The sequence below is a fragment of the Puma concolor genome, chromosome D4, assembly GCF_028749965.1.
Source record: "Puma concolor isolate L17-30 chromosome D4, mPumCon1.1.hap2, whole genome shotgun sequence".
NCBI classification, from domain to species: Eukaryota; Metazoa; Chordata; class Mammalia; order Carnivora; family Felidae; genus Puma; species Puma concolor.
In genome coordinates this window covers 80,577,180-80,603,134 of record NC_141679.1, presented here as the reverse complement: position 1 = coordinate 80,603,134, position 25,955 = coordinate 80,577,180, and the positions used below count along the sequence as shown (strand labels likewise).

Genomic DNA, 25,955 nt, shown 5'->3' with positions numbered 1-25,955 from the left:
TTGCTCATGCTAGTCATTTAACTCGGGTCCTTTCATCCGAGGTCAATCCCTAGGATAAAGCCTCAGATTCTGAGCTCCAGACAGGAAAGATGTACACGCTTCCTGGCACTCGATATGCTTCTCTTCAACTTCCTTTACTTTGGTTACTTGGGGGAGGAACGTTAACATGACAGTGCATTTTGTCTTCATAAGTCAACCCCCTTCCTGGCATGAATGCAGTCTCTCTTGCTGAGATATTTGCCTTGTATGCCGCTACTGTTAGGGTGATTAATACAAGAGGTGTAGAACCAATAAATGCTCTTTTTCTTCCTCTTTGAAACCATAGCCTCAACACTTCCGTTTTCGTCATTGTATTTGTAGGCACCCGTATTGGTGACGAAGCCCAGAATACATAGGATACCATCTTATTTTCTTCCTAGATAACCCACAACTTGGAGTTCTGAATGTCAGGACACTAATTCTATTTCTTAAACATTGTCAAAAACCGCCACAGTAATAAACCCGATTCTAGGCTTTCTTGTCCACAGGGTATAACAAACAGAGCTGTGGCCTAGGAATCTGACATCTGAATTCTCCCTATGTTACTTTATCTGCTGTCTCTTTCTTCTCGCTATTGTATTACTTATTGCAGTACTCCAAACTACATCCAGCTTTGGTGTTGGGACTAAGTGTTATAGGCACTATATTATGCCCTGTTTACAGATAAGAAAAGGGAGGCATAAGGGGTTAGTTAACTTGTCTAAGGTCATAAGGTTAGTAAGTGAGAGAGCTGTAAATGTAAGCCTGTAGCTGTCTGCCTCTACATCTGTGCTCATAACTGCTACACTTCACTGCCTCTTCAAATTACTGGCACACTATAGGTAGTAGATGTTGTTACAGATTCACACTGGGGTAATAGAATTAGAGTTTATGGAGGAGTAAGTTTCAGCTGATTCTTGAAATAGGGGAGAGGTTTGAGTATGTGGAGAGGAGAGAGCATTTCAACGGGGACAGAATGAACAAAGGTCCAAAGATGAAACTAAGAAGAATATGTTCAGAGGATATTGAAGAGATTGACTTGGTTCCATGTAAGTATTAAATACCCAGTGAACTCGGTTAGTACTGAAGTTTATCCATTACAACTTTAATGAAAAACAAACAAACAACCAGTTTTTTCCTCAAAGGTTTTAGATTTATTACGTTCCTATAAAAATATACTACTCACCTTACCCCACTGAATGGGAACACTGATTGGGGTTTCAGATGGAAGTACATTAGTAAGGAAATAGTAGAATAAAACTCTCAGTCTTAGAGTTTTTACTTAACCTGTTCATTTTTCTTGAGCTAGATCTGCCCACGCCAGCACAATTTGGTTAGTTTTACTTGTGATGAAACTGGTCCAGCAGGAGGAATTAGATGTATATTGAAATCGTGCCACATTTGGAAGAAAAATGTTATTTTAAGCGTTCTGGTCATTTTTGGTGGAGTGAAGGTCTTACCATGAAGTTGTCGTTGGCAGGTTTTCAGACCACTAGACATGGCTTCCTTATTTACAAAAATCACACACACGCGCACACACACACACACACACAACCAGAAACTAGAAATAATGTGAAAGCAAGTAACTCTGGCAAAGAATTTGTCATTCTAGTGTAGCCTAGTAAAAATAAGAAAGTTGACTGAGATGGGAAGCTGATACCTTTCCTAAGTTTGGGGCTAAAGAAATCTTGAATTCCTCTCTGGGATTTGTAACTAATTTACTACCCTTGAATTATGCATAAGGTAAATCACTTACCAATATATGTATATTAATTCATTTGACCTATTTACAAATTAGAAGAGATGGAAAGAGCAGGGAGGTTAGGTGACCCCAAAAGTTAGGAACTGAAGAAGTGTGGGAGGTATAGAGTTGGTATGATGTGGCCAAGTGGGAGTTTCTCTGTGGAATCCTTTGCTTTGACTTGTGTGGATAAGCTGCTTGTGATGACATTAAGAATTTTAATTTCCAAGACTCCTGGATGGCTTGGTTGGTTAAGCATCTGACACTTGATTTCAGCTCAGGTCACAATCTCAGGTTGTGGGATTAAGCCCTGTATCGGGCTCCGCTAAGTGTAGAGCCTACTTAAGATTCTCTCTGTCCCCCTCTCTCTGCACCTCCCCCACATGCACTTTCTTTCTCTTTCTCTCTTAAAAAAAAAAAGGAGAATTTTAATTTCCTCTTCTAGACTAGAGGAGCAAACTCCTTTATAACATTCTGTCTAAGACCCTGGATTTGCAATTATTCAGTAACTTTTTAAAAACCATCAGGGGCGCCTGGGTTGCTCAGTTGGTTAAGCGTCTGACTTCAGCTCAGATCATGATCTCATGGTTTGTAAGTTTGAGCCCCATGTTAGGCTCTGTGCTAACAGTGTGGGACCTGGAGCCTGCTTTGGATTCTGTGTCTCCCTCTCTCTCTCTCTCTCTCTGCCCCTCCCCCGCTCACACTCTTGTCTCTCTCTCTTTCTCAAAACTGAATAAACCTTTAAAAAAAAACCCATCAAAAATTGGCTCAGGTTGTGACCTCAGTTTGTGAGCCCGCATTGGTCACTGTGCCAACAGCCTGCTTGGGATTCTCTCTCTCCCTCTCCCTCTGCCTCTCCCCTGCTTGTGTGCATACTCTCTCTCAAAAAAAATAAACATTTTAAAAAAATTGTCGCAAATTACATTAAATATTTTTTCCAAGCTAAATTTTTGTCCATATAATGCCATTTCATACAGTGCCTTACCTACTCAGAAGTATAATTTGTACCATAGATTTTTTGGGGGGGTTGTTAAACCTAGATTTATAGCTGTTTTGGAGTTGGGGCTATTCCTAAACTGTGTACAAGGTTTTATTTTATCTGCAGTTGACTTTACTTGTTTTTGACATGCTTACAAAGTCCTGTGTTGATACTGTGTCAAGCCATGTTGAAAATACTTTCTTGATTAAATGAGTATAAACAATAGCAAAAACCAAATTTGAGCTGACCTTTAACTATATCTACATTTAAAGGCTAAAGCCAAGGACCTCTAAATATTTTCATCCAAAGAACTCTTTGAAATGTAGCTAAAGGAAAGTTTATTTTCCAAATCTTGTAACTTAGGAAAGAGATTTAAACTGTGATTGGTTTCAGCCCACTGATCAGGACGACTGTGTAAACTTCCTTGTCTAGGATTTATTGTTCGTCCTCTTCCTTACCTTAAAGTTTCAATTCTCTATTAATTCCTTCCTCGAAAGAACACATTAGTTTATGATTCCAGCTGTAGCACAATTTTGTCTGACCTGTGTAAGTTACCACAGTTAACCATTTGAGCCTCAGGCTTTTGCGGCTATACAATGGGGCTATTTATTATTCAACATGTTGTCATTTCCAGCATGTGCTGTCCGTGCCATGGAGGTAAGCATAGGCCCTGCCTTTGGAGGTTTCCAGTCCAGAAAAACTTAGTGGTATACAGGAAGCACCCCCAATCCAATACACACACTGTAAAAGGTAAAAAGGTAAAGGGTAAAGGGCTAGAAGATGAAGATTACCTGCAAGGACATTGAGAATGTTAGCTTTATAACTAGGAATGATGTATAGTTTTACATACTTTACTTATTTCCCATTTTAAACAAACTAAACGGGATAGAAAGTGAATTTGAACTAGAATCAATTTTATCCACCCTAACACAACTGTCATGAACATTTATCAGGAAAAATAAAATAGAGTTCATTTTATTAAGAAAGCATTAAATCTTAGTTAATAATGTCTCTTTCCTTCTGTCCTTACAGAATATGTTTGTAACTGCTCTGTGGTGGGAAGTCTGGATGTGAATCGCTGCAACCAGACCACAGGGCAGTGTGAGTGCCAGCCACATTATCAAGGGCTTCACTGTGACATCTGCAGGGAGGGCTTTTACCTGAATCACACGTCTGGGCTCTGTCTGCCATGTGACTGTAGTCCATACGGAGCCCTCAGCATGCTCTGCAGCAGGTAAGCAGCAGAGGGGGGAGGTGAAGTTATTTCATCAAGAAAAAGAAAAGGCGCTGGCTCTCCAGGACCAGACTGGTTTAAATAAAGAGGGAGGGGGGCATAGATTTAGAAAATATTTAATAAACTTTTATTTCCTCACTTTGGAAATTATATTTAATAGCAGAATTTAAAAACCTCTAATTAACTGATAGAGTTCTTCAAAAGCCCCTGGGTCACCAATTTTGCTTTGTGATAATTTCTCTAAATTTCACGGGGAGAAAAAATCATTGAGAAAGCAGTCTCCTTTCTGGAAGTGATAACTTCCTGGCATTTCCAGTGGAAATATTCTTGTTATGTTAATTCACATGCCATTGGAGTTTCAGGAAACTTACTCTTTATTTTTTCTCTTATCAAAATTCTGGAGCTGTTTCTTTGCACGTCTAAGGCTTAGTGTCGGTCATATCCGAATTTCTCTAACTAGTGGGGAAAAGACTGGCTTCGCCCGCACGTTTTGGGGATGAAACTTGATTAAACAAGAATTGTCTGGAAATTGCCTTTAAAATAGTATGTTATTTGGAGGTGACTTAATACAGTAGAACAGTGTCCCATAATCTGAGGATTTGCCTTCTCTGACATTGAATGTAATTATTCTTTGACCTAGTATGAGGCACCTAGCTTTTTGTGGACCCCAAGTCAAAACGCTGAAGAGACAGTGTTATGTGATGAAAAGAACACAATCTTTAAAATCAATCTGACTTGGGTGTAGACCCAGGATCTGTTGCCACTTAGGAGCTTTGTGCTTTCAGCAAGTTATTTCATTTCTCTGAGCCTCAGTTTCTTTTCAGGGTTGTTGTGAAGGTTAAATAAATAGATGTATGTAAAATGCCTAGCACACATCACACAATGCATTCTGTTTTGTTTTAATTTCAAGGGAATATTGTTGGCTTAAATGAGAGAGTATTTTTAAAGAACTTTTATCTCCTTGGCAGAAAAGTTTCTTTATACTAGGAGTAGCTATCTTGCTTTATAAATCATATTGTACTATTATGCAATATTGTATCATAGTGTACTTCTCCTAAAAATATAGATGTGGGGCACCTCGGTGGCTCAGTTGGTTAGGTGTCTGACTCTTGACCTTAGCTCAGGTCTTGATCTCAGGGTTGTGAGTTCAGGCTCCATGTTGGGTTCCACACTGGGCATGGAGCCTACTTAAAAAAAAAGGGGGGCGCCTGGGTGGCTCACTTGGTTGAGTGTCTGACTTCGGCTCAGGTCATGATCTTGCGGTCTGTGGGTTTGAGCCCCGCGTCGGGCTCTGTGCTGCCAGCTCAGAGCCTGGGGCCTGCTTCGGATTCTGTGTCTCCCTCTCTGCTCCTTCCCCCTCACACACTCTGTCAAAAATAAGCAAACATAAAAAAAATTTTTTTAAAATATGTGAACTTGATTAAGAAGTTTATAACTTCAAATGCAACAATAATCAATGCTTATGACCGTTAGTATTTTAAAATAGTTGTTTGTTTTAATCTTCACAACTCTTTACATAGGTTATTAAATCATAAGGACACTAAGTGGCAGAGGACGCATTCCCAGTTAGGATTCTTATCACCAGTGAGTGTTCTTATCACCATGCCATACTGCTTCCATAATGAGAAAGCTGGTAATCATTCTGTTATTTGAAGCTGAGAATACAGCAGTCGCTTATCATTGTTCCCTTCGGTCCGCTAAAAGCATGCCTGCACATCATATTCAGAAGGCTCACCTTTCTTACCATTTTAAAAGATGAGATTTGGAGAAGTTAGTTCATTCTGATATCCAATGGCATGTCTGCTGCTTCCTTTAGAATAAGATTCTGCAAATACATTTTTTCTTGAGTACTTTGGAGAGAGAAAACCGTGTTTACTTCTAGGCCAAACTGCTGTCTTAGAGGAGAAATAAGTAAGGGGAGGATTGAGAGAGAGTTTTAAAAGCTGGAGAGGAGGGGAAAATGGTCATTCTAAAATTCATGTAATATCTTACTCTTTTCATTGATCTTTTATAAATTTTTTCTGTTTTATTTTCCCCTGACAGTTAAGGTCATTAGCTTACATCGGCTAAACACTATTCTGAAAATAGGTCGTAACTAGAGACTAGTGGAAAAATGCTTTGGCCTGGTAACTCCAGGATCTAGGGCAGGGGGTCTGTAAACTACAGCCATGAACCAAATCCAGTCGGCTGCCTGTTTTTGCAAATAAAGTGTCATTGGAACACAGGTGCCTTCATTTGTCTACACATTATCCATGACTGCTTTTGTGCTCCAGTGACTAGTTACAAAGGAGACCATGTGGCCTACAAGCCTAAAATATTTACTGTCTGGCTCTTTAAGAAAAAGTTTGCCAAGCCCTGGTTTAGGGTTCCAATCCTCGTAGATATTTCTGGGTAACCATGGAGCTTTGGGAAAATCACTACTTTTTAAAAAGCATTTGTCTTTTCATTTGTGAAGCAGTGGTAATAATCTATGTCCTATTTCTCTCCTGAATATAGTTGTTTTGTCTTAAGGATCAATCAAGAAAATGCATGTGTAAATTTTTACAATCTACACATTCTAGACAGACAATAAAAATAGTACTAGAAGCCATTTATTGAGCATGTACTGTGAGCTAGGGCACTGTGCTACCTGCTTTATGTGCATTATCTCATTTAATTTTCAAAAAACTCCCTTGAGGAGAGCACTATTATTCTCCCACTTTGAATACGAAAATTTTGATGTTTAGGGGGATCGTTAACTTGCGTAAATTTGTATATGACAGCTACCATTCAATCCAGTTGAACAAATGTAATAAGCAAGTGCTTATTCTGTGAAGCAGAATGACTTCACAATTACACAGTTGTTTTTCTTAGTAGAAAACGTCTTGGTATTTAACACTCAAATATCCTAGCATGTTCTTTTCTCTTGATTCAACGTGTTTTGGCTGATGATTATATAAGAAAAATTTGCATTTGTATCCCAGAAACTCAATAATGCCATATACAGCATTTTAAACAAAGTGACACGTGGCAAGTCTTGTGTTAAATTCCAAGCATAGGGGTGCCTGGGTGGCTCGGTCGGTTAAGCGTCTGAGTTCGGCTCAGGTCATGATCTCACAGCTAGTGGTTTCAAGACCCGTGTCAGGCTCTGTGCTAACAGCACAGAGCCTGGAGCCTGCTTTGGCTTCTGTGTGTCTCTCGTTCTCTGCCCCTCCCCCACTTGTGCTCTGTCTCTCAAAAATAGATAAAAATTAAAGAAAAAAAAATTCCAAGCATAATTGCTAGAATGTCAGTATCACATGTAGATGGTTTGTAAAGTGCATCTCAGGTCAACAAAGAGACGCGCAGTATGTTCCTGTGTATAAGACAACTGTTAGCAACCAGTTCCTTTTGGTCAGGAAGTGATGTTTTGAGCATTTTACATCCTAACAAGGGAGTCTGTTACTTATATGTAGGTGTTTTACTGTGTTTTAGTTACACTTTAGGAAGTTTGTTAGTAGTTTTGGGTTGATATGTAATGAATTATAATTATTTTCATTTGAAATATTGGAAAATAGGTTCTTTGTTAGCATTTCATGTAGAATATATGATTTTCGGTGATGGATGATTGATGCTAAACAGGAGGTGGAAGATATCCGTATTTTATTATTATTATTACTTGATCTGCATGGACTATTTTCCATATATAACCAATGGTTCTATTATCCTTAGTAAGTCTTTTTTTTTAATGAGTAATGTGCAATTTTATATTATCTGCATACAAAGTATGCTGATTTCTCATATCCTTTACTGTCATCTTCTAATTGGCATCTGGAAGGACCTTGCTTCCCCCATAGCCCTTAAATGTGATGTGTTTCTCTCTCTCACTATTATCTCTGGACCCGGAGTTCGAATAGATATCTTCCTTGCTTCCCTTTGCCACTTCCAGAGTGCTCTCCTTTCTTCCTTATGCTCTCCTTTTGTCCTTTCTTTTCCCTAAAAACCCCACCTCCGAAGCTCATAGCAACATGGCATGCTGTTCTACCTCCTTGTTGCAGTTCCCTCTACCAGGCCCTACCCCTTATTTCTCATACATGGCTCACTGTTGTCTCTATCACTCCATCTGTCAAAATTCTGGGCGATTTCAGTATCTATAGATGATCCCAACAATGCTTTGGCCTTTCAGCTTCTTGACCTCTTTTCCAACAAGCCTTCCCCTGTGCTCCCACCGATCTTTATTTGTTTTACTCGCCCTATCTCTTGATTGCCCATGGCCCCAATGATAGATGTATTAAGTTTTTTTTTGTGGTAAATCTGTAATCCTTCTCTATGGGTTACTGCAGAGCAATATTTAATTAAAAAAATTTTAACAGTGTTATTTCAGGCAACTTGTCAGAACAAGCGGTGTATCACTAAAGTCATTCAAAAACCTGTACTTAGAGGAAGTCTTTAGAAGGAAGGCCCAGGGGCTCTAAATCCAGCCATACATGACATTTCTTACTACCAGAAAGGAAGTTAAATTGACATAAGACCAGAGGAACAGAAATGGGAAGTCACAAGACTGTGTACTTTGGCAAGAGCATGTGGGTGAACTATGAGGAAAAACCTCTGTATTCTGCTCTGTTATAAATTATATATGAGTTAAGGAAATAGCAAATTGTAGGCAAGTAGTATGTGTGTGTGTGTGTGTGTAGTGAAAAGGAAGTGGAATCTGAAAATTGTGACTTTGATTCTATTCTTGGTTTAGCCTCTTACTGTATGACCTTGATAAAGATATCTGATCTCTCTGAGCCTCAATGTTTCCATCTGTAAAATAGGATTCGTGTATGTGACATGAGGATTTTTGTGAAACTTAACTTGTGTGTGTGTTTGTCCACTTACATTGTGACTGGCACATAGATTCAGCTCAGTAACTCCCAGGAATTGAATCTATTTTTTCTTTTTAAAACATGAGGAATAGAATTGGTGAGTCACAAAACAGGAGGATCCAACCTGTGTTGGAATATTTGTTTTTGTTGGTAGGCTAAGGAAGCAATTGTTCATTCTAACAGAAAAAAAAGTTTAAATTATTTTCTCCCATTTTCATAAACATATTAAGCCTCTTAAAATCAGACAATCTATATTCTAGAATAATAATAATAGTTAAAGTTAATTGAACACATGCTAGGCACTGTCCGAAGCCCTTTGCATGTAACAGTTGATTTAATTGCCACAGCAGGCACTATTATTATAATTCTCACTTGCACAGGAAAAAAACAATCAGAAGTTAGGTACTTTGCCTAACTTACTAGGTAATAGCCAATAAGTAAAAGTGTTGGGGTTGAAATATTTGCAACTTGGATCTGGAGTTTGGGATATATTATATAATTACAAAAATTGTATATTAGATTATAGAATTGGTGACTCACAGAGAGGGGCAAAAATTTTGGAGTAAAACTATTGCTTTTGCTCTTGTCTAGAAGCCTTTAATCTACGCTAGACTAAAGTGTACAAAACTACTAGAATCCAGTATAAAACAGCTTATAAATATATGCTGAATTTCTAAGTAGAATACAGTAGGAAAGGTATAAACTGAAGTAATAAGGACACAGGCTTTCCAGAGGAGGTGGGAACTGAGATATGCTTCCAAGTTATGATTTGGGAAGGCAGAGGACTGAGAAGGAGACCTGTCAGGGGCGCCTGGGTGGCTCACTCGGTTAAGCATCCAACTTCAGCTCAGGTCATGATCTCACAGTTTGTGAGTTCAAGTCCCGCGTTGGGCTCTGTGCTGACGGCTCAGAGCCTGGAGCCTGCTTCGGATTCTGTGTCTCCCTCTCTCTCTGCCCCTACCCTGCTTGTGCTCTCTGTCTCTCATAAATGAATAAATGTTAAAAATAAAAAAAAAAATTAAAAAAAAGGAGACCTATCAGGAGAAAAAAAAAAAAAAAAACCTGTGCAAATTTAATTGAATTTCCTGAGATTATACAATGGAATGAGAAATCTGATCTCCTAACACCTACTTAAATTCTTATCTGTTTCCACCTCCCTGTTCTCTTTTTAAAAATAAATAGAAGTAGAAAAGTGGACACAGTTTCCATCCTGATTCTCTCATACATCTAATGCCCATGGAACAAACGGCTGGCTTTCAAAAAATTCATCTCCCTGTGCCTTATGCCCCTGTACTTTCAGCGGGAGTTGCCCCAGTGAGGGTAGAACTTGGCCACAGGAGCCAGATGTGGGTTGAGCAATGTCTTTATGTGCAAACACAGAGTCCTTTATATACTGACAGATGGCCGCCCCCTCACAGCACCATTGGTGTTCCAACCTGTTTAATTGGGAAGGAGTTGGTCTACAATATCTCAACTTTCCATTTTTGCTTTTGCAATGCATTTCTAATGTTTTCCTGATTTATATATGGACATATGTCTAATAAGTGAATGGAGAAATCAGATAGCATTTTTGTCTCACGCCTCTTGCCTAGTGAGAGCCTGGATCTCTTAATATGGCCCTTAAAATATTGTTAGGGCTGGCTTTATATGTAGACAGTTATATACTGATTTGAGATTTTTTTTAATGCATTCATAGCAGGCGAGTATACAAGGTGCATGATTTTAGACTGTCTCTGTAAGACAACAAAGAAGTTCTGTAGTGGTGTAATATCCTTTTACATAAAATCTGTGGTTGCTTCTGTACAGTGAGTATATTTTGAAATGTTTACTATTTTGAATTTTAATCATGGGAATATGCCCCGGGACAGAAGGCAGAATTTTATTCATGAAGTAGACTTATGCTGAGATAAATGTCAAATAAAAAGATGGCAGGCCTCAGGGGCGCCTGGGTGGCTCAGTCAGTTGAGCGTCCGACTTTGGCTCAGGTCATGATCTCACAGTCCGTGGGTTCAAGCCCTGTGTCGGCTCTGTGCTGACAGCTCAGAGCCTGGAGCCTGCTTCGGATTCTGTGTCTCCCTCTCTCTGTGTCCCTCCCCTGCTCACGCTGTCTCTCTCTGTCTCAGAAATAAATAAACATTAAGAAAAAAAAAAAAAAGATGGCAAACCTCAGAGGCTCATATTCACATGGGGCTCTGAAAATCATCTCTTGGGTAATAATTGGGAGTAACAGCTACTTGTGTAAACTCTTTATTACTTTGCCTATAATTCTGGGAGATCAAGAAAAAGTGATTTATTAGTAGAAAAAATTAACAATTGAGGAAAGCTGTATCATTTTCTTCACTCACTTCATTTAATAAAGGCATTGTGTCTGGCAATTACGTGTCCAAAGACATTATCCCTGTGCTCACAGAGCTTACTCTCAGTGGAAAGATAGAAATGCAAACAAGCTATGAGTATTCACAAAGTGCACAGGAGATTCAGGGAAGTCTTAAGAGATGAAGCTGTGTTTAGGTTGCGACTTGAAAAATGAGTAGCAATTTGTATGAAAGAACAAGGGATCTTTAGTAGAGTGCAGGTGGCTTACTATTTCTTGAAGGCAAGAACACTTGTTAGCAGTGGAGAGGAAGGGTTGCAGGAGAGTAGGAAATGATAAGAGACGAGACTTTTGTCTGTCTGTTTACTGTTGTATCTCTAACATGTATCTCTAACACCTAGAACAGTGCCTGGCACAAGGTAGATTCGTAAATGCTGATGAATGAATAGAATGAATGAATGAATGAAGAATAAAATAAACAGGGCCAGACCATAAAAGGCCTAATATGCAAACTTTATCCATTGAAGAATACCGTAAGGGGGGGATATTGGATTTGCTTTTAAGAAAAATCACTCTGCCATTGGGGGAGTGGGGACATCCTTTTTTTTTTTTTTTTTTTTTTTTACAATATTTTTGTTTTTGTTTTTCTATTAACATTTCCTTTTAGCCTTGAATTTTTACTAAATTTCCTCCTGACTTAAAAATCTTGTTTCTAATCTGGGAATTCGAAATCTTGGTACTTAATGTTACACCAGTTTTTCCAAAGAGTTCAAACCACTTTAACACCAGGACATGGTAAAAATTTGCAGCCATTTCAAGCAACTGGTGGGCTTTTTTATTTTATTTATTTATTTATTTATTTTTAATTTTTTTTTTTTAGTGTTTATTTATTTTTGAGACAGAGAGAGACAGAGCATGAATGGGGGAGGGTCAGAGAGAGGGAGACACAGAATCTGAAACAGGCTTCAGGCTCTGAGCTGTCAGCACAGAGCCCGACGCGGGGCTCAAACTCACGGACTGCGAGATCATGACCTGAGCCGAAGTCAGCCGCTTAACTGACTGAGCCACCCAGGCGCCCCTGGTGGGCTTTTTTATATATCGTCATTAGCTGGTACCATTAAGTGTTCTGAGAGGTGAGTGTAAAATGTAAAAAGTATGTGTTTTGTTTTTTTTTTAACAACAATTAACTTTCAAAGAGAAAAAAAAGAAAAATCACTCTATCAGAAGTCTGGTGGATAGAGAGAGTGAGCTGGGGCAAGGAGACCAGTAAGGAGGATATTGTAACAATCCAAGCAAGAGAGCTAAAGACCTGATGTAAGACATTGGCACTGGCATTGGCAATGGTGCTGTAGAGGTGGGAACCAGTGTAAGAGGTATTTGGACAGTAAAATATACAGGGCTAGGTGGTTGTTCATATGTACAGAGTAAAGGGAAAGAGAGAGATGACTCTCCTTTGTTTCTTTCTGGGTTGGGTGCATGAGTGAAGAGATATTCCATTAACTATATAAAGAATACAGGTATATGAGCAAGATAGAGGGAGATGATGATGTTAGGTTTTAAACACGTTCATTTTGAAGTGATGGTGGTATATTCAGATAGAGATGTCTGGTAGAGACTTGCATATATATTGTGTACCAAACTCAAGAAATCTTATAGCATATTCTTATGCTATTCCTTAGGAAAACAGAACAATGCCTCATAGCTTTAATTTTATTTAAAAGTAATTTTATTTTATACCCTAATTATTCTTCTTGCAATTGTACCAATCTCTAGTTTAAATTATCTTCTTAAAATTCACTTCTGTATTTTTTCCTTGAAGGTAGAATTTTAAAAGGCAGCCATCTTAGTCAAAAGCAGGTAACTGACCTCAGCCTGTTTCCTATTGTAATTAATTTGTTCCAGTAGGTGTTTGCACAGTGCCAATGGTTTATGTCTTAGAAGATATTTTAAGCATATTACACCAAGTATCATGGTAAGTTCATGGTAAAACAAATTAGACTAAAATTTGAATGTTAATAAATGGCCAGACAGAGGCTTATTCGGAAAAAGGCACTGAGTGCGTTGAGTTTAAGTGTAAATAATGTGTGTCTGTTACAGTTTAGATAGCTCTGTATGTTTTTCAGCACACTTCTAGCTTACATCCTCCATTCAATACAGTGCATGCTCTGCCCTCCTGGTCTTCTAATTATTAACTAGAAGAACAGCTGTAGTCAAATAATTAAAAAAAAACCAACACATCTTTCTTCCAGCTATTGATGACCTTTGAGAACATTAACATAACATGTCACAGTGAATTGATACAGTTGCTGTTGATCAAACATGGTACTTTCCTAAACCATGCTGCAGACTCTTCTACTTGTTTATTTTATCAGCCTACTTTTAGGCCAGTTTGGGATTAAAAAAAAATTTTTTTTTAATGTTTATTGATTTTTGAAGGAAAGAGAGACAGAGTGTGAGCAGGGGAGGGGCAGAGAGAGAGAGGGGGACACAGAATCTGAAGCAGGCTCCTGGCTCTGAGCTGTCAGCACAGAGCCTGACATAGGGCTCAAACCCATGAACTGTGAGATTGTGACATGAGCTGAAGTCGGACGCTTAACCAACTGAGCCATCCAGGTACCCCTGGGATTTTTTAAATAAATATTTTAAAGTTAAAGTTTTGTTATTGATAATATTAAATGGTAATTTATTTTGCTTCTTCTGAAAGACTTCCACAAATATGCAAATGTATATGTGCTAATACTACAAATAATCAAGTTTGTACAAATGCAGTATTTGGCATCAAGGTGTTTATTGTTTATTTATTTAACAAATTATGTGCAAGATACTTTAATACATCCTGTGGGAAATAAAAGATTAATAAGACAGTGGGTCTTACTCCAAAGGAGCTTCCAGTTTAGTAAGGACACCAAAAAAAAAAAGTGTATATAAATAATTATAATATGAAGTAAAAATTGACATCATAAACTAAAAAGATAAAATGTTAAGGGGATTAAGAATCTGGGAGATCTCACTTATAGCTGAAAAAATCAGAGATGATTTCATTGAAGAGATAGCTTTTGACTTCAGTTTTGAAGATAGGAAAGGATTAGGCATATAGAAGTGGACAAGGTGGGAAAGGATGTTATTATAGAACAGGAAAGATCAAGATTAATGACTCAGAGATGTGCCTGTATAGGATGTAAGGTGGAAGGGAAGTGGGGGCAGAGGAGATAAATCTGTCAGGTCCTGCTGGGGTCAGGTCATGGAGGGCCTCAAGGGCCAGACGAATGATTTGGATTTTATTCATGAAGTAGTCTTTAAGCAGAAGAAAGATCAGCACTGTGTCCTTGCAGTAGTAGGATGGATGGGTATAAGTAAGGGGAGATTAGAGGCAGAATGAAAACTAGTGAGGGCCCAAATTAGGATAATAATAGTAAGAACAGAGAGAATAAATCAGAGAGAATAAATCAAACAGAGTAAATTGTGGACAATAGCAAAAATGGTGATATGCCCCATGATAGCAAGATTTCTGTGCCTAATACTCTGTCAAGTTTGTGATTCTTGCATTACTACATACACACAAATCTAAAGGTAGTTTGTATTTCTAAGTTGAATTTAAGGAATTGCTCAGTCTCAGGTTTCCTTCTCAGGCCCATACTCTCTCCCCGAGTTCCCATTCTTCCTTTGTTGATGGCCGCAGGGATCAAATCTGCTTTCCTATATGCTTCAGCGGTTGTGGCCTCCCACTGTGTCCCAGGGGATTTTTATTCCCAATGCAGCCTTGCTGCTGAGTGTCAGCAGGGTCCCCACATGCATGTTCTTTCTGTGTTGCTAAAAATAAATCCAAGGGCCCTTTACCTTTCGAGAGTTCTAAAAAACGATTAATCGTTGTAGAGAGGTTTGTAGGGGTAGCGAATATAAAAGATACGGTTAAGTTGAATGGTTATATAATTGACAAACTTTTCCACAAACAAGGTGCAAATATAGGCATACCTCTGTTATTTTGCCAATTAATTACTCTGACACTCATATGACTCAGTAGCAGCCCAATTTCCTTTTGAGGCAACCCATTCTCCAACAATTAATTACTCATTTTCCAATATCTCTAGGGTTCAGCCCTTCTCTGATGCTGAGTATCAAGGGAATGCGATTGTAAACAGGTCACTGACATTACTGTTTTTCACTCCTATGTAGAAAGGCTGGGTTGAAGCCTGGCCCTGAACAGCCTGACAGATTGTGCTTGCTCACTACTGTAGTGATGCTTTTACTGGCCCAGATCCTTGCAGAGGCAGCAACAAGTCTTTGAGGAGGATGAGCCCACGCGTCAGTGCCAAGTTCTTTCAGGACGCTCTAAACCAGGGCTCCAGAGTCATAGATCTCAACAATCAGCTCCTTCAGTCTATACATGCAGCCCTATTCCAGCACGCAAGCCAGCTCCAAGAGTACCAGTTGAGGACATTTGTAGAATCTTTCACCTAACAACCCCAAATCTCCCTCCCTCCCCAATAAAACAGGTCTTGCCAAACCTTTCCCCCAGGACAGCGGTGCCTACTCGCTCTGTACCACACAGCTAAGAGAAACTGGAACAAGTGATTCTTTACCCGGTCAAGAGAATTTGCTTCGCAGCTACTTTCGATGCCTGCCCAAATGGCAAAGCATTTGTAAACTTCTCTTGCTAAAGAAGAAAGAAACCACAGATTTAATCTTTAGTTAAGCATCTCTTGGACAGGACATTTTACTATACTTAAAAAGGTTAAAAATCTTATAAACATATAGTGGTTTTCTGACATGAAGTTTGACTTCTCTCTCAGATGAAAACACACAAGTTGGCGAATAACATTAGCATTATTACTCTCACCATCAACCCCAGAAGGAACAACATTAACATTTATTGAATGTTTGCTATGTGCCAGGCTATGTTTCACAGGTGGAGAAACTGAGACTTGAGTAATTTGCTCCAAAACAGTCATTGCCAGACACGGGCTCAAACCAATACCTGTCTGACTATCCTGCCTTTAGTAGGCCCCAGTGTTTCTTTTTTTTTTTTTTTTTTTTAATTTTTTTTTTCAACGTTTATTTATTTTTTGGGACAGAGAGAGACAGAGCATGAATGGGGGAGGGGCAGAGAGAGAGGGAGACACAGAATTGGAAACAGGCTCCGGGCTCTGAGCCATCAGCCCAGAGCCTGACGCGGGGCTCGAACTCACGGACCGCGAGATCGTGACCTGGCTGAAGTCGGACGCTTAACCGACTGCGCCACCCAGGCGCCCCAGGCCCCAGTGTTTCTTAATTGAGTGGCTGAACCTCTGCTTATTTTCTAAATAAACCTAATAACCATCCTAAGTTAAGCTACCATACAGACAGATCCCCAGCATGAAAACTCATCATTTGAGTGATCAAGATAACATCATCAGTAATAAGTCATGTGGTAGTATCATGTACCCCCTAATATGAGGCAATGAGAACGTCATGTTACCTCTGCGATTGTCTTCACTAAAACCCATACTCTCAGTCTAATTATGACAAGACACCAGACAAACCCAAATTGAGGAACATTTTATAAAATAACTAGTACTCTTCAAAAGCTTCAAGGTTCTAAAAGACAAGGAAAGACCAAGAAACTGTCAGATTGGAGGAGGTCAAGGAGTCATGACCAGTAAACGTAAGGTGTTATCGTGGGTTGGATCCTGGAACAGAAAAAGGACATTAGTGTAAAAATTAGGGAAATATGATAAGGTCTATATTTAATAGTACTCTAGCAATGTTAATTGTCAATTTTGACGAATATACCATAGTTGTATAAGAAGTTAACCTTAGGGAATTTGGGTGACGAATATACAAGAACTGTCTGTACTATCTTTACACTTTTCTTTAAATCCAATATTATTTAGAAATAAAAAATTAACATGATTGTTAGGGCAGTCAGTCAAGGGAATATGGATGGTATTAGTGTTTTCTGATGATGGTGTAGTTGGTCCTACTGATAATTCTCAGCCTTGGGTCTGGAAGAGGAATCGGGATAAGGAAATTAACTTTGCTGGCATGAAGAGCTGCCACTTTAGATGTATGACATTGTGGTTAGAATATACAATCAAATTCATAGCCTACTTTACTGGTTTTAATATCTCTTTTTTCTCTAAAGTTTTAAAAGAGCGTCTAAACCTTGTATTAGTAGACTTGGGCTACAATAGGACTCTTGTTCCCACACAGAAGGCTTTGTCTTCCCCTGTGTCCCCTGAAAGAAAATTAAATCAGCATGACTTGTTCCATCTCAGATGGGTTTTTTTTTTTTTTATAGCAAGAAATATGTTTCCTAGAGGGTAGAGAGAAATACGGGACTGTTCATCTTTTTTCTCCTTGGATTTGGTCTCCACTCAAAATATCTAAATTTGTCAATCCCAGAGAGAGATCTTGACTTGAAGTTTCTCCAAAGTTCCTATGAAAAGGGACACAAGTACTTTAGCTGTGATTATTTTAATATTTGAAGTGTATAGGACTAGTTTAGAAAATTATGAATCCATTATTATCGTTTTTATACATTAGATGAATTCTCTGGTATGATATATTCAGTGTGTTTCAACAATTTGGGTATTTCGGGCTTGCTCCTGTGGTTATAAATTCAATAGGTTTCCAGGTAATGTTAATAACTAACGTCTGTAAAGTCAGTTACAATTAATAGTATTTTCTTAGCCTGTACATTTAATCATTTGATTCTAACAACAACCCTGTAGGTAAGGTGAGGTTGAAGTAGTTAAGGATGATTTCCTACCAAATTACAGATGAGAAGTAATAATTGAAAGGTTACATGATAAGCCCAAGCTTGGATGTCTGTTAAATTCCAGAGCAAGAGCAGTTAACTCCAGATCTTCTGACACCTATCCCATGTTCTTTCTGTTACCTTAAACTCCCATGGCATGCAGTTCTGGGCTAGTATATGCCCCTATGCTCAAGGTCACAAGTTCTTAACCTACAAGGAGAAAAGCACATGAAACGTAATGGTGGATATGTACGTTTTTCTGTGAAAAAGGTCTATAAGATTTAATAGATTCTCAAAGAGATCTGAGATGCCATCAAGTTTAAGAAGCTTTATCCTAAATACTATCAGGAAGGACATAGACATTCTTCTCACACTGCCAGAAGCAGTAATGAAAATATGGCTTATATTGTCAATAACAGAATCACTTCCTCCTCGTCTGCCAATTCCTAACACATACACTATGACCATTTCCTTAATTAAGTTTTAAATTTGCTGATCCTGGGGCGCCTGGGTGGCTGAGTCGGTTGAGCATCCGACTTTGGCTCAGGTCATGATCTCACCATTCGTGAGTTCGAGCCCCGCGTTGGGCTCTGCGCTGACAGCTTGGAGCCTGGAGCCTGCTTCGGATTCTGTGTCCCCCTCTCTCTCTGCCCCACCCCTGCTTGTGCTCTGTCTCTCTCTGTCTTTCAAAAATGAATAAACACACAAAAAAATTAAAAAAAATTAAATTTGCTGATCCTGAATTGGTTTTTTAAAAGAGTTCTATGATTGAATAAAATGCCCAGTAAAAGATATTATAGATATTTGAAAGAAAAGTTTTTACAGAAAAATATATTAGTTTTTTCAACTAAACTGTTCACCCAAGGAAGCTGCATAATCCAGGAGAGGCAGCAGGAGGAACAGAAGGAAACTAACATTTGATAAATCTGTTAAACCTCTGTTTTTGATGCTTTACACATATAACCTCTCTGACTTCTTAGAACAACTTAGGTGTCTTGCTCTTAGAAACTGAGTTACTAAGCAATATGGCATAATTAATAAATGGTAGAGCTTAGATTTGAGCCCATGTCTATCTGACTCCAAGACTCTCCCCACTGTACCCTAAAATGGAATGGGCAAGATTAGATATGGCATTGTGAGTCTCAGTGTAAGTGTAGGTGTAGGTAGGGGTGAACATGATTCATCAACCTAAGGAGTGGCCAATAGAGACATAAATCTGTAAATCAGAGCTGGGCTACAATGAAATTAAATATTGTATAGAAGAAGGCAACATGAGTATTGAGAGCATCCATAGAGAATCATTTGAAAGTCAGGAATTAGGATATTATAAATATCAAAGTTGAGTCCACTTGACTTGCTGGGGCTTAAATGGCTCAAATGACAGGCATTTGACATATGGGAGATCTGGAAGTAAGTGTTGTGAACCTAGTCATCGGGGTGGGAAGTGGGAAGATAGGACCACTGGGACCAGGAGCCAAGCATTGAGAAATTCAGGACAGTAGTTATAATTCAGCCATCTAAACTATAGAGAACTAAGGTCAAAGGAACCAGTAGCGAATGGGACTTAATGACAATTCACTGAGGTTGATTGCCTTAAGTACCCTCTTCTTACGTCAGAACTAACACCGAATTAAGAGTTAAGCAGTAAGCTCAGAGATGGAAATCAAGCAGCTTTACCAGTATATTCCTATACTAGGAATATAAAAAGTAGAGTGAAACAAGTATAATGATATTTTTCCAGTTAATCTACTACAGTGCTTCTTCAGGTATGGTCCTCAGGCCAATATCAGCATAACCTGGGAATTGGTTAGAAGTGAAAATTCTTGGGTCCAACCCGAGACCTATTGAATCAGAAATTCTGAGATAGGGCCTAGCAATCAGAACCACTGATCTAGTGGACAATATGTTGCCCACAAAAACCTGAGGTCAACTTCTACCCAGAAGAAAACCAGAACTAATAACGAGGAGGCTGTTTGAGGCATTCCAGTCTCTGTTCTTTGTTTATATGAGGACCATACAAGCTAAAGAGGCTTGGGCTTAAGCAAAATAGACTTTTCTTTGAGGGCTAGTAAATTATTTCTTTCCTTTCTGCTCTTTTTTGCCCTTCAAAGGACAAATCCAAGGGATCAAGATCAACGTCTTACAATGTTGACTGGCCCATCACGTACCAGTCATTAAATGTCTCATTTTGCTCACCTGAAATAAATATCCTATTTCAAGGATTCTGAGAGGTTTACTTAAATGTAACATAAAGTGGGGCACCTGAGTGGCTCAGTCAGTTGAGTCTGACTCTTGATTTTTGGCTCAGGTCATGATCTCAGGGTTGTGCAGTCAAGCTCCACACCAGGCTCTGTGCTAGCATGGAGCCTGCTTGGGATTCTCTCTCTCTCCTTCTGCCCCTCTCCCCCACTCGCACTCTCAATCAATCAATTAATCAATAAATCAATGGAACATAAAGTATCAAGATTAGGTACTTGGAAAATATTAAATGGACTAAATTGAAGACAAATATTGTACTCAGAAGGCATCATGAATTAATGAGGGAAGCATACATAGATTTTGGAACCAGATTACCTGATCATTAAATGGAAAAATTTTGAGTGTCTATCATGTGCCAGGCACTGTGCTAGGCCCTGGCTATATAACGGTGGAGAAAAAAGAAAACCAGATAAAACCCCCTGATTTCATAGAGCTGACATTCTAGATGGGGAGAGATTTAATAAACAATGGAAATGAAATATGTATTATATTAAATAGTAAGAGATATTGTAATTTTAGATGTTGTGGCTGGCCAAGGCCTTGTTGAGAATATAACATTTGAATCAATAATGAAAAGAAGTAAGGGAGCATGCCTCATGGGTCCCCTGGGTGAAGGCTGTTGCTAACAGAAAGGACCGTGGGTGCAGGGTGTCTGATACAGAAACATCCACAGCGCGTCTGAACAACAGCAAGGTGAGCATAGCTGAGTGTTGGAAGATGGGAGAAGGGATTAGGGGAGCGCTAGATAAAAGCAAAATCTATACGCGGATGCTGAGAATACAGTCCTTCCAACATGTCTCTGTTTTTAAAAACATTTATATGAAAAACTTGAGGGGAAAAGTTGGTTCAGAGACAAACAGATAAATAGAACAGAAATGAAAGCCCAGAAACACCCCACGTGTATAAAGATATTTCACATATGGCTGAGTAGGTACTGAAGTTTAGTGACACACTTCAACGACCCTGTGAGTGTAGTGGCAGTACTTGCATAGTCTTTACTATGTGTCAGACACTGTTCTGCCTGCTTAACACACCCTAACTAAATTAATCTTCACAAACCTGTGAGAGAGAGACTATTATTTTCTCCATTTTACAAGTGAGGAAACTGAAGCACAAAGAGTTTAAGTAATTTATTTGCGGTCATATGGCTAGTAAGTGATAAAGCCAGGATTTGAATCCAGGTATTCTAACTCCAGTGTTTATACGTTAGCTACTTTGTTAAAATATACAACTTCTAGACAAGCCTCAAACTGAGAGAAGATAATTGTAGCACATTAAACTGACAAGGGATAGATTTTTCAAGAATATATAAAGAACATCTACACATTAACGTCAGAAATAGGTGGGAAAAAATTTGTAGCTCTGTGTGGTGACAGACGGTAGCTGGACTCATTATGGTGATTGTTTCTCAATGTATACAAATATCAAATCATTATGTTGTATACCCGAAACTAATATGTTATATGTCAATTATCCTTTTATAAAAAAAAAAAAAAGAATACTTGGTCAGACTTTTCACAGAAGAGGAAACTGAAATGGCCAATAAACTTGAAAACATGTTCCATCTCATTAATCTGGAGAATGTATTTAAAAACCACAGTATGATACCATTTCGAGCTGCCAGATTGGCAAAATTTTTAACGCTGGTGATATCAAGTGTTGGTGAGGATACAGAGCAATGGGACCATGATTCCATTGCTAATAGGGGTGCAAATTGTGACCGCCACTTTGGAAAACAGGCATTGCCTTGTATGTTGGTGCTGTACAAGCTACTACCTAGCAATTTTATTCCTTGGTATATACTCTAGAGTAAAGCATGCTCATATGTACCAGAAGATATACAGGTGTTATCTATACTACCTAATGAAAACAACCCAAGTGTCTACAAGAATGAATACAATAGGGTTATATTCATATGATAAAATACAATACAGCAGTGAAAAAAGAGTGACTACAGCTGTACAAATGTATATCGATAAATCGATAAACCATAATACTGTATGGGTCAAAGTAAATCAAAGAATACATGATGTTTATTAATATAAGGTTTAAGAGCAGGCAAAACTATCTGATACATTATTTAGTAATACATATAGAAATGATAAGCCTCTAACAGAGCTGAACTGACTAAAACACTTAGCTGCTTCTGGGGCAAGAGAAGGGAATGAAGTTGAAGGGGGAGCTTCAAATGTCTCGTCTAGTGGATATGAAGTTGTTCAGTTTGGTGTTCTTTCTTACATTCTATTGTCTTTAAACTTATCTGCCTCTGAATGAATGATATATTTCACAATTAAAAAATAAAGATTAAAAAAGCATTGCAAACAATGGATGTTGGCAAGGATGCGGAGAAAGAGGATCTCTTTTGCATTGTTGGTTGCAATGCAAGCTGGTGCAGCCACTCTGGAAAACAGTATGGAGGTTCCTCAAAAAACTAAAAATAGAACTACCCCAATTGCACTACTAGGCATTTCTCCACGGGATACAGGTGTGCTGTTTCGAAGAGGCACACACACACCCATGTTTATAACAGCACCATCAACAATAGCCAAAGTATGGAAAGCGCCCAAATGTCCATCGACGGATGAATGGATAAAGAAGATGTGGTATATATATACAATGGAGTATTACTCGGCAATCAAAAAGAATGAAATCTTGCCATTTGCAACTACATGGATGGAACTAGAGGGTATTATGTTAAGTGAAATTCGTCAGTCAGAGAAAGACAAAAATCATTTGACTTCACTCATATGAGGACTTTAAGAGACAAAACAGATGAACATAAGGAAAGAGAAACAAAAATAGTATAAAAACAGGGAGGGGGACAAAACATTAAGCGACTCATAAATATGGAGAAAAACTGAGGGTTGCTGGAGGGGTTGTGGGAGGCGGGGATGGGCTAAATGGGGAAGGGGCATTAGGGAATCTACTCCTGAAATCATTGTTTCACTATATGCTAATTTGGATGTAAATTTTAAAAATTAAAATTAAAAAAAAAAAAAGCATTGCAAAGTTCTATCAATAAAGCTGTTAGGGGTGAGGAGCTTTGCACGGAAACTGGCCAGCATTGGGGCATTTGCAAAACAGTGCCAGCTGCAGGTAGGGAAATAGTGCTCCCACGTCAGAGAATTGGATTGACACAGATCAGAAGCAATGTCTCATTTCCTTGGCAATCACTTTAAAATCCCATTCATCAGAGGAGTTATTTAAACAACTGACAGTTGAGCCAGGAGAAGATTAACATAAGAAACCTTTTCCAGGAGCGTTGCAAGTCTATTAATATGAGCACGTTAAATCCTTCTGTCTTGCTTTCATTAAATACACAGAGGTAATCTATAAAATAAAGGAGAGAGAAAAAAGCCAGGTATTAGAAGGCAGAAGACCTGGGTTCTAATTCTGATTGCCCTCTGGATGTGTGACCTTGAAAATTGAGTCAGTTCATGTCATTGAAACTCTATTGATTGGGGATGTTGAGTATTAATATTTGGCCATGTATAGAGCGACTCATATTTGGAAGGCACTTCAATATGTAATTTTAACTAATTTCCACAATCTTTTGAAACAGGGATTATTATTCTTATTTTTCAGATGTAAAAACTTGCTCAATAATCAAGTAGCTAGAAAGTGGCAAAATTGAGACTTATGAATGCCATAGAATTATTGCAAGAACTAAAATAACTAATCCATATGTAAGTATTGTGCTATGCACTTCATTTATGATCCCATAGTGTAAATGTTAATATTGTAAGTGTTAATATTGCCTCTGACTACCTCATCCCCAACAGGTTTAGAACTCAAAAGTTTAGGACGTGGGTTTAAAGGACTTGGTCCTTAGCACTGTCAATCTCAGTATGTTTGAGTTAAAGAGGTTTTTGTTTGCTTGTCTGGAAACTAAGCCACCACTTATGCTGTCATTTCCGTGAGTTCTAAATTCTAGGCACTACAAGTTAATTTTTGGAACACAGCATGTACACAAGTCAAGTATTAATAATTACCCTTTCAGGTTAGTGTATAAAGTATATAAAGTACTTATAAAACACAACACCCAAAAAACAAATAATCCAATTAAAAATGGGCAGAAGACATGGCTAGACATTTTTTTCAAAGAAGACATACAGATGGCCAGCAGACACATGAAAAGATGCTCAAACATCAGTCATCATCAGGGAAACACAAATCAAAACTACAATAAGCTATCACCTCACACCTGTCAGAATGGCTGAAATCAACAACACAAGAAACAGTAGGTGTTGGCAAGGATAAGGAGAAAGGAGAACCTCTTTCTTATACTGTTGGTGGGAATGCAAACTGGTGCAGCCACTCTAGAAAAAAATATGGAGTTCCCTACAAAAGTTAAAAATAGAACTACCCAATGATCCAATAATTGCTTAGGTATTTACCCAAACAATACAAAAATACCAACTCAAAGAGATACATGCCCCCTGATATTTATAGCAGTTTTATCTACAATAGCCAAATCATGGAAAGAGCCCTCGTGTCCACTGATTGATTAATGGATAAGGAAGATGTGGTGTAGGCACACCATGGAATATTACTCAGCCATAAAAAAGAATGAAATCTTGCCATTTGCAATGACATGGATGGAGCTAGAGAGTATCATGCTAAGTGAGCTAGAGAGTATAATGCTAAGTGAAACAAGTCAGTCAGAGAAAGACAAATACCATACGATTTTGCTCATATGAGGAATTTAAGAAACAAAACAAATCAACAAAGGGGGTGGGGGAGAGAGGGAGGGGGAGAGAGAGAGGCAGGCAGTAAACCAAGAAACAGTCTTAACTATAGAGATGGTTACCAGAGGGGAGGTGGGTGGGGAAGATGAGTTATATAGGTGATGGGGTTTAAGGAGCGCCCTTGTTGTGACGAGCACAGGGTGATGTATGGAAGTGTTGAATCACTATATTGTATACTTGAAACTAATATTACACTGTATGTTAACTGATGAATTGAAATTAAAAAAAATTTTTTTTCAAAAAAAATTACCCTTTCATTGAGCAAATCTTTTACAATGGTTACAAAAGAATACAATGTTGACATATTTGAGAACCATCTTCTTTACTAGGAGATGATACTGAAACCTTATGCTTTTTCTCTTTTCAAGATGACTTTTAAAATGCAGAAATCTCTTTCAAATAATGGAGTAATTGTGTGGGCTTGAGTATTCTTATGGCTGTATTTATTCCATTAAAAAAAGTGAAGGCAATGAGAAAGAACTTTACTAGTTGAATTAAGTTAAGGCTTCCAAGTTATGGCTCTGGAAATATTACACTTTCTATTTTTTTGCCATTAAGGTTTATTTCTGACTTTTCAAATAAGCTTTTAAATTTGATTTTGGTAAGATCAGCTATGAGAAAATATTTTTGCACTTAAGCAATACCCTTTTTGAGTGTTAAGAATTTCTGTCTGAATATGGATTTCCTCTAAGAATATTTTAGACTATTTGCCCTCAAAAATACAAGGAATGTCTAGTATAATGGCCCAATGTTTTCAACAATAAAGCTATCTTTTTTTTTTTTTTTTTTTTTGTCCAGCAAAGGAGCTTTGCTCATTGCATAATGGTCTTTTCCATGATTGTAGAAAGACAGAGGAACACAAAATGCATATGGTTTTTTGCCAAAATGCCCAATTACTGGGTTTCTTTCATAACCAAAAGGAGAAACTAATTTTTTATTACCTTTACAAAACCATGACACAAACATGAAGTTCAGAATTGCTAACAACTTTTCATTTTCTGTGTTTTCCCATGTAAAGACTTTCTAGTTAGTAAAACTTTCTCCAGCTTCCTTTTAATATCTTTAATACATTGAGAGACTTCATAATCAGCAATTTTCTG

At 38.2% G+C, this 25,955-nt stretch overlaps 1 protein-coding gene across 1 annotated transcript in view; it reads left to right on the top strand.

Moving 5' to 3' along the window:
* MEGF9 (multiple EGF like domains 9) overlaps nt 1-25,955 on the top strand; it is an 89,441-nt gene that overhangs the window by 40,872 nt on the left and 22,614 nt on the right. The window contains exon 2 of the mRNA XM_086683858.1: nt 3,771-3,972. Coding sequence (XP_086539984.1) covers nt 3,771-3,972 — 202 coding nt within the window. The remainder of the gene's footprint in view (nt 1-3,770; nt 3,973-25,955) is intronic.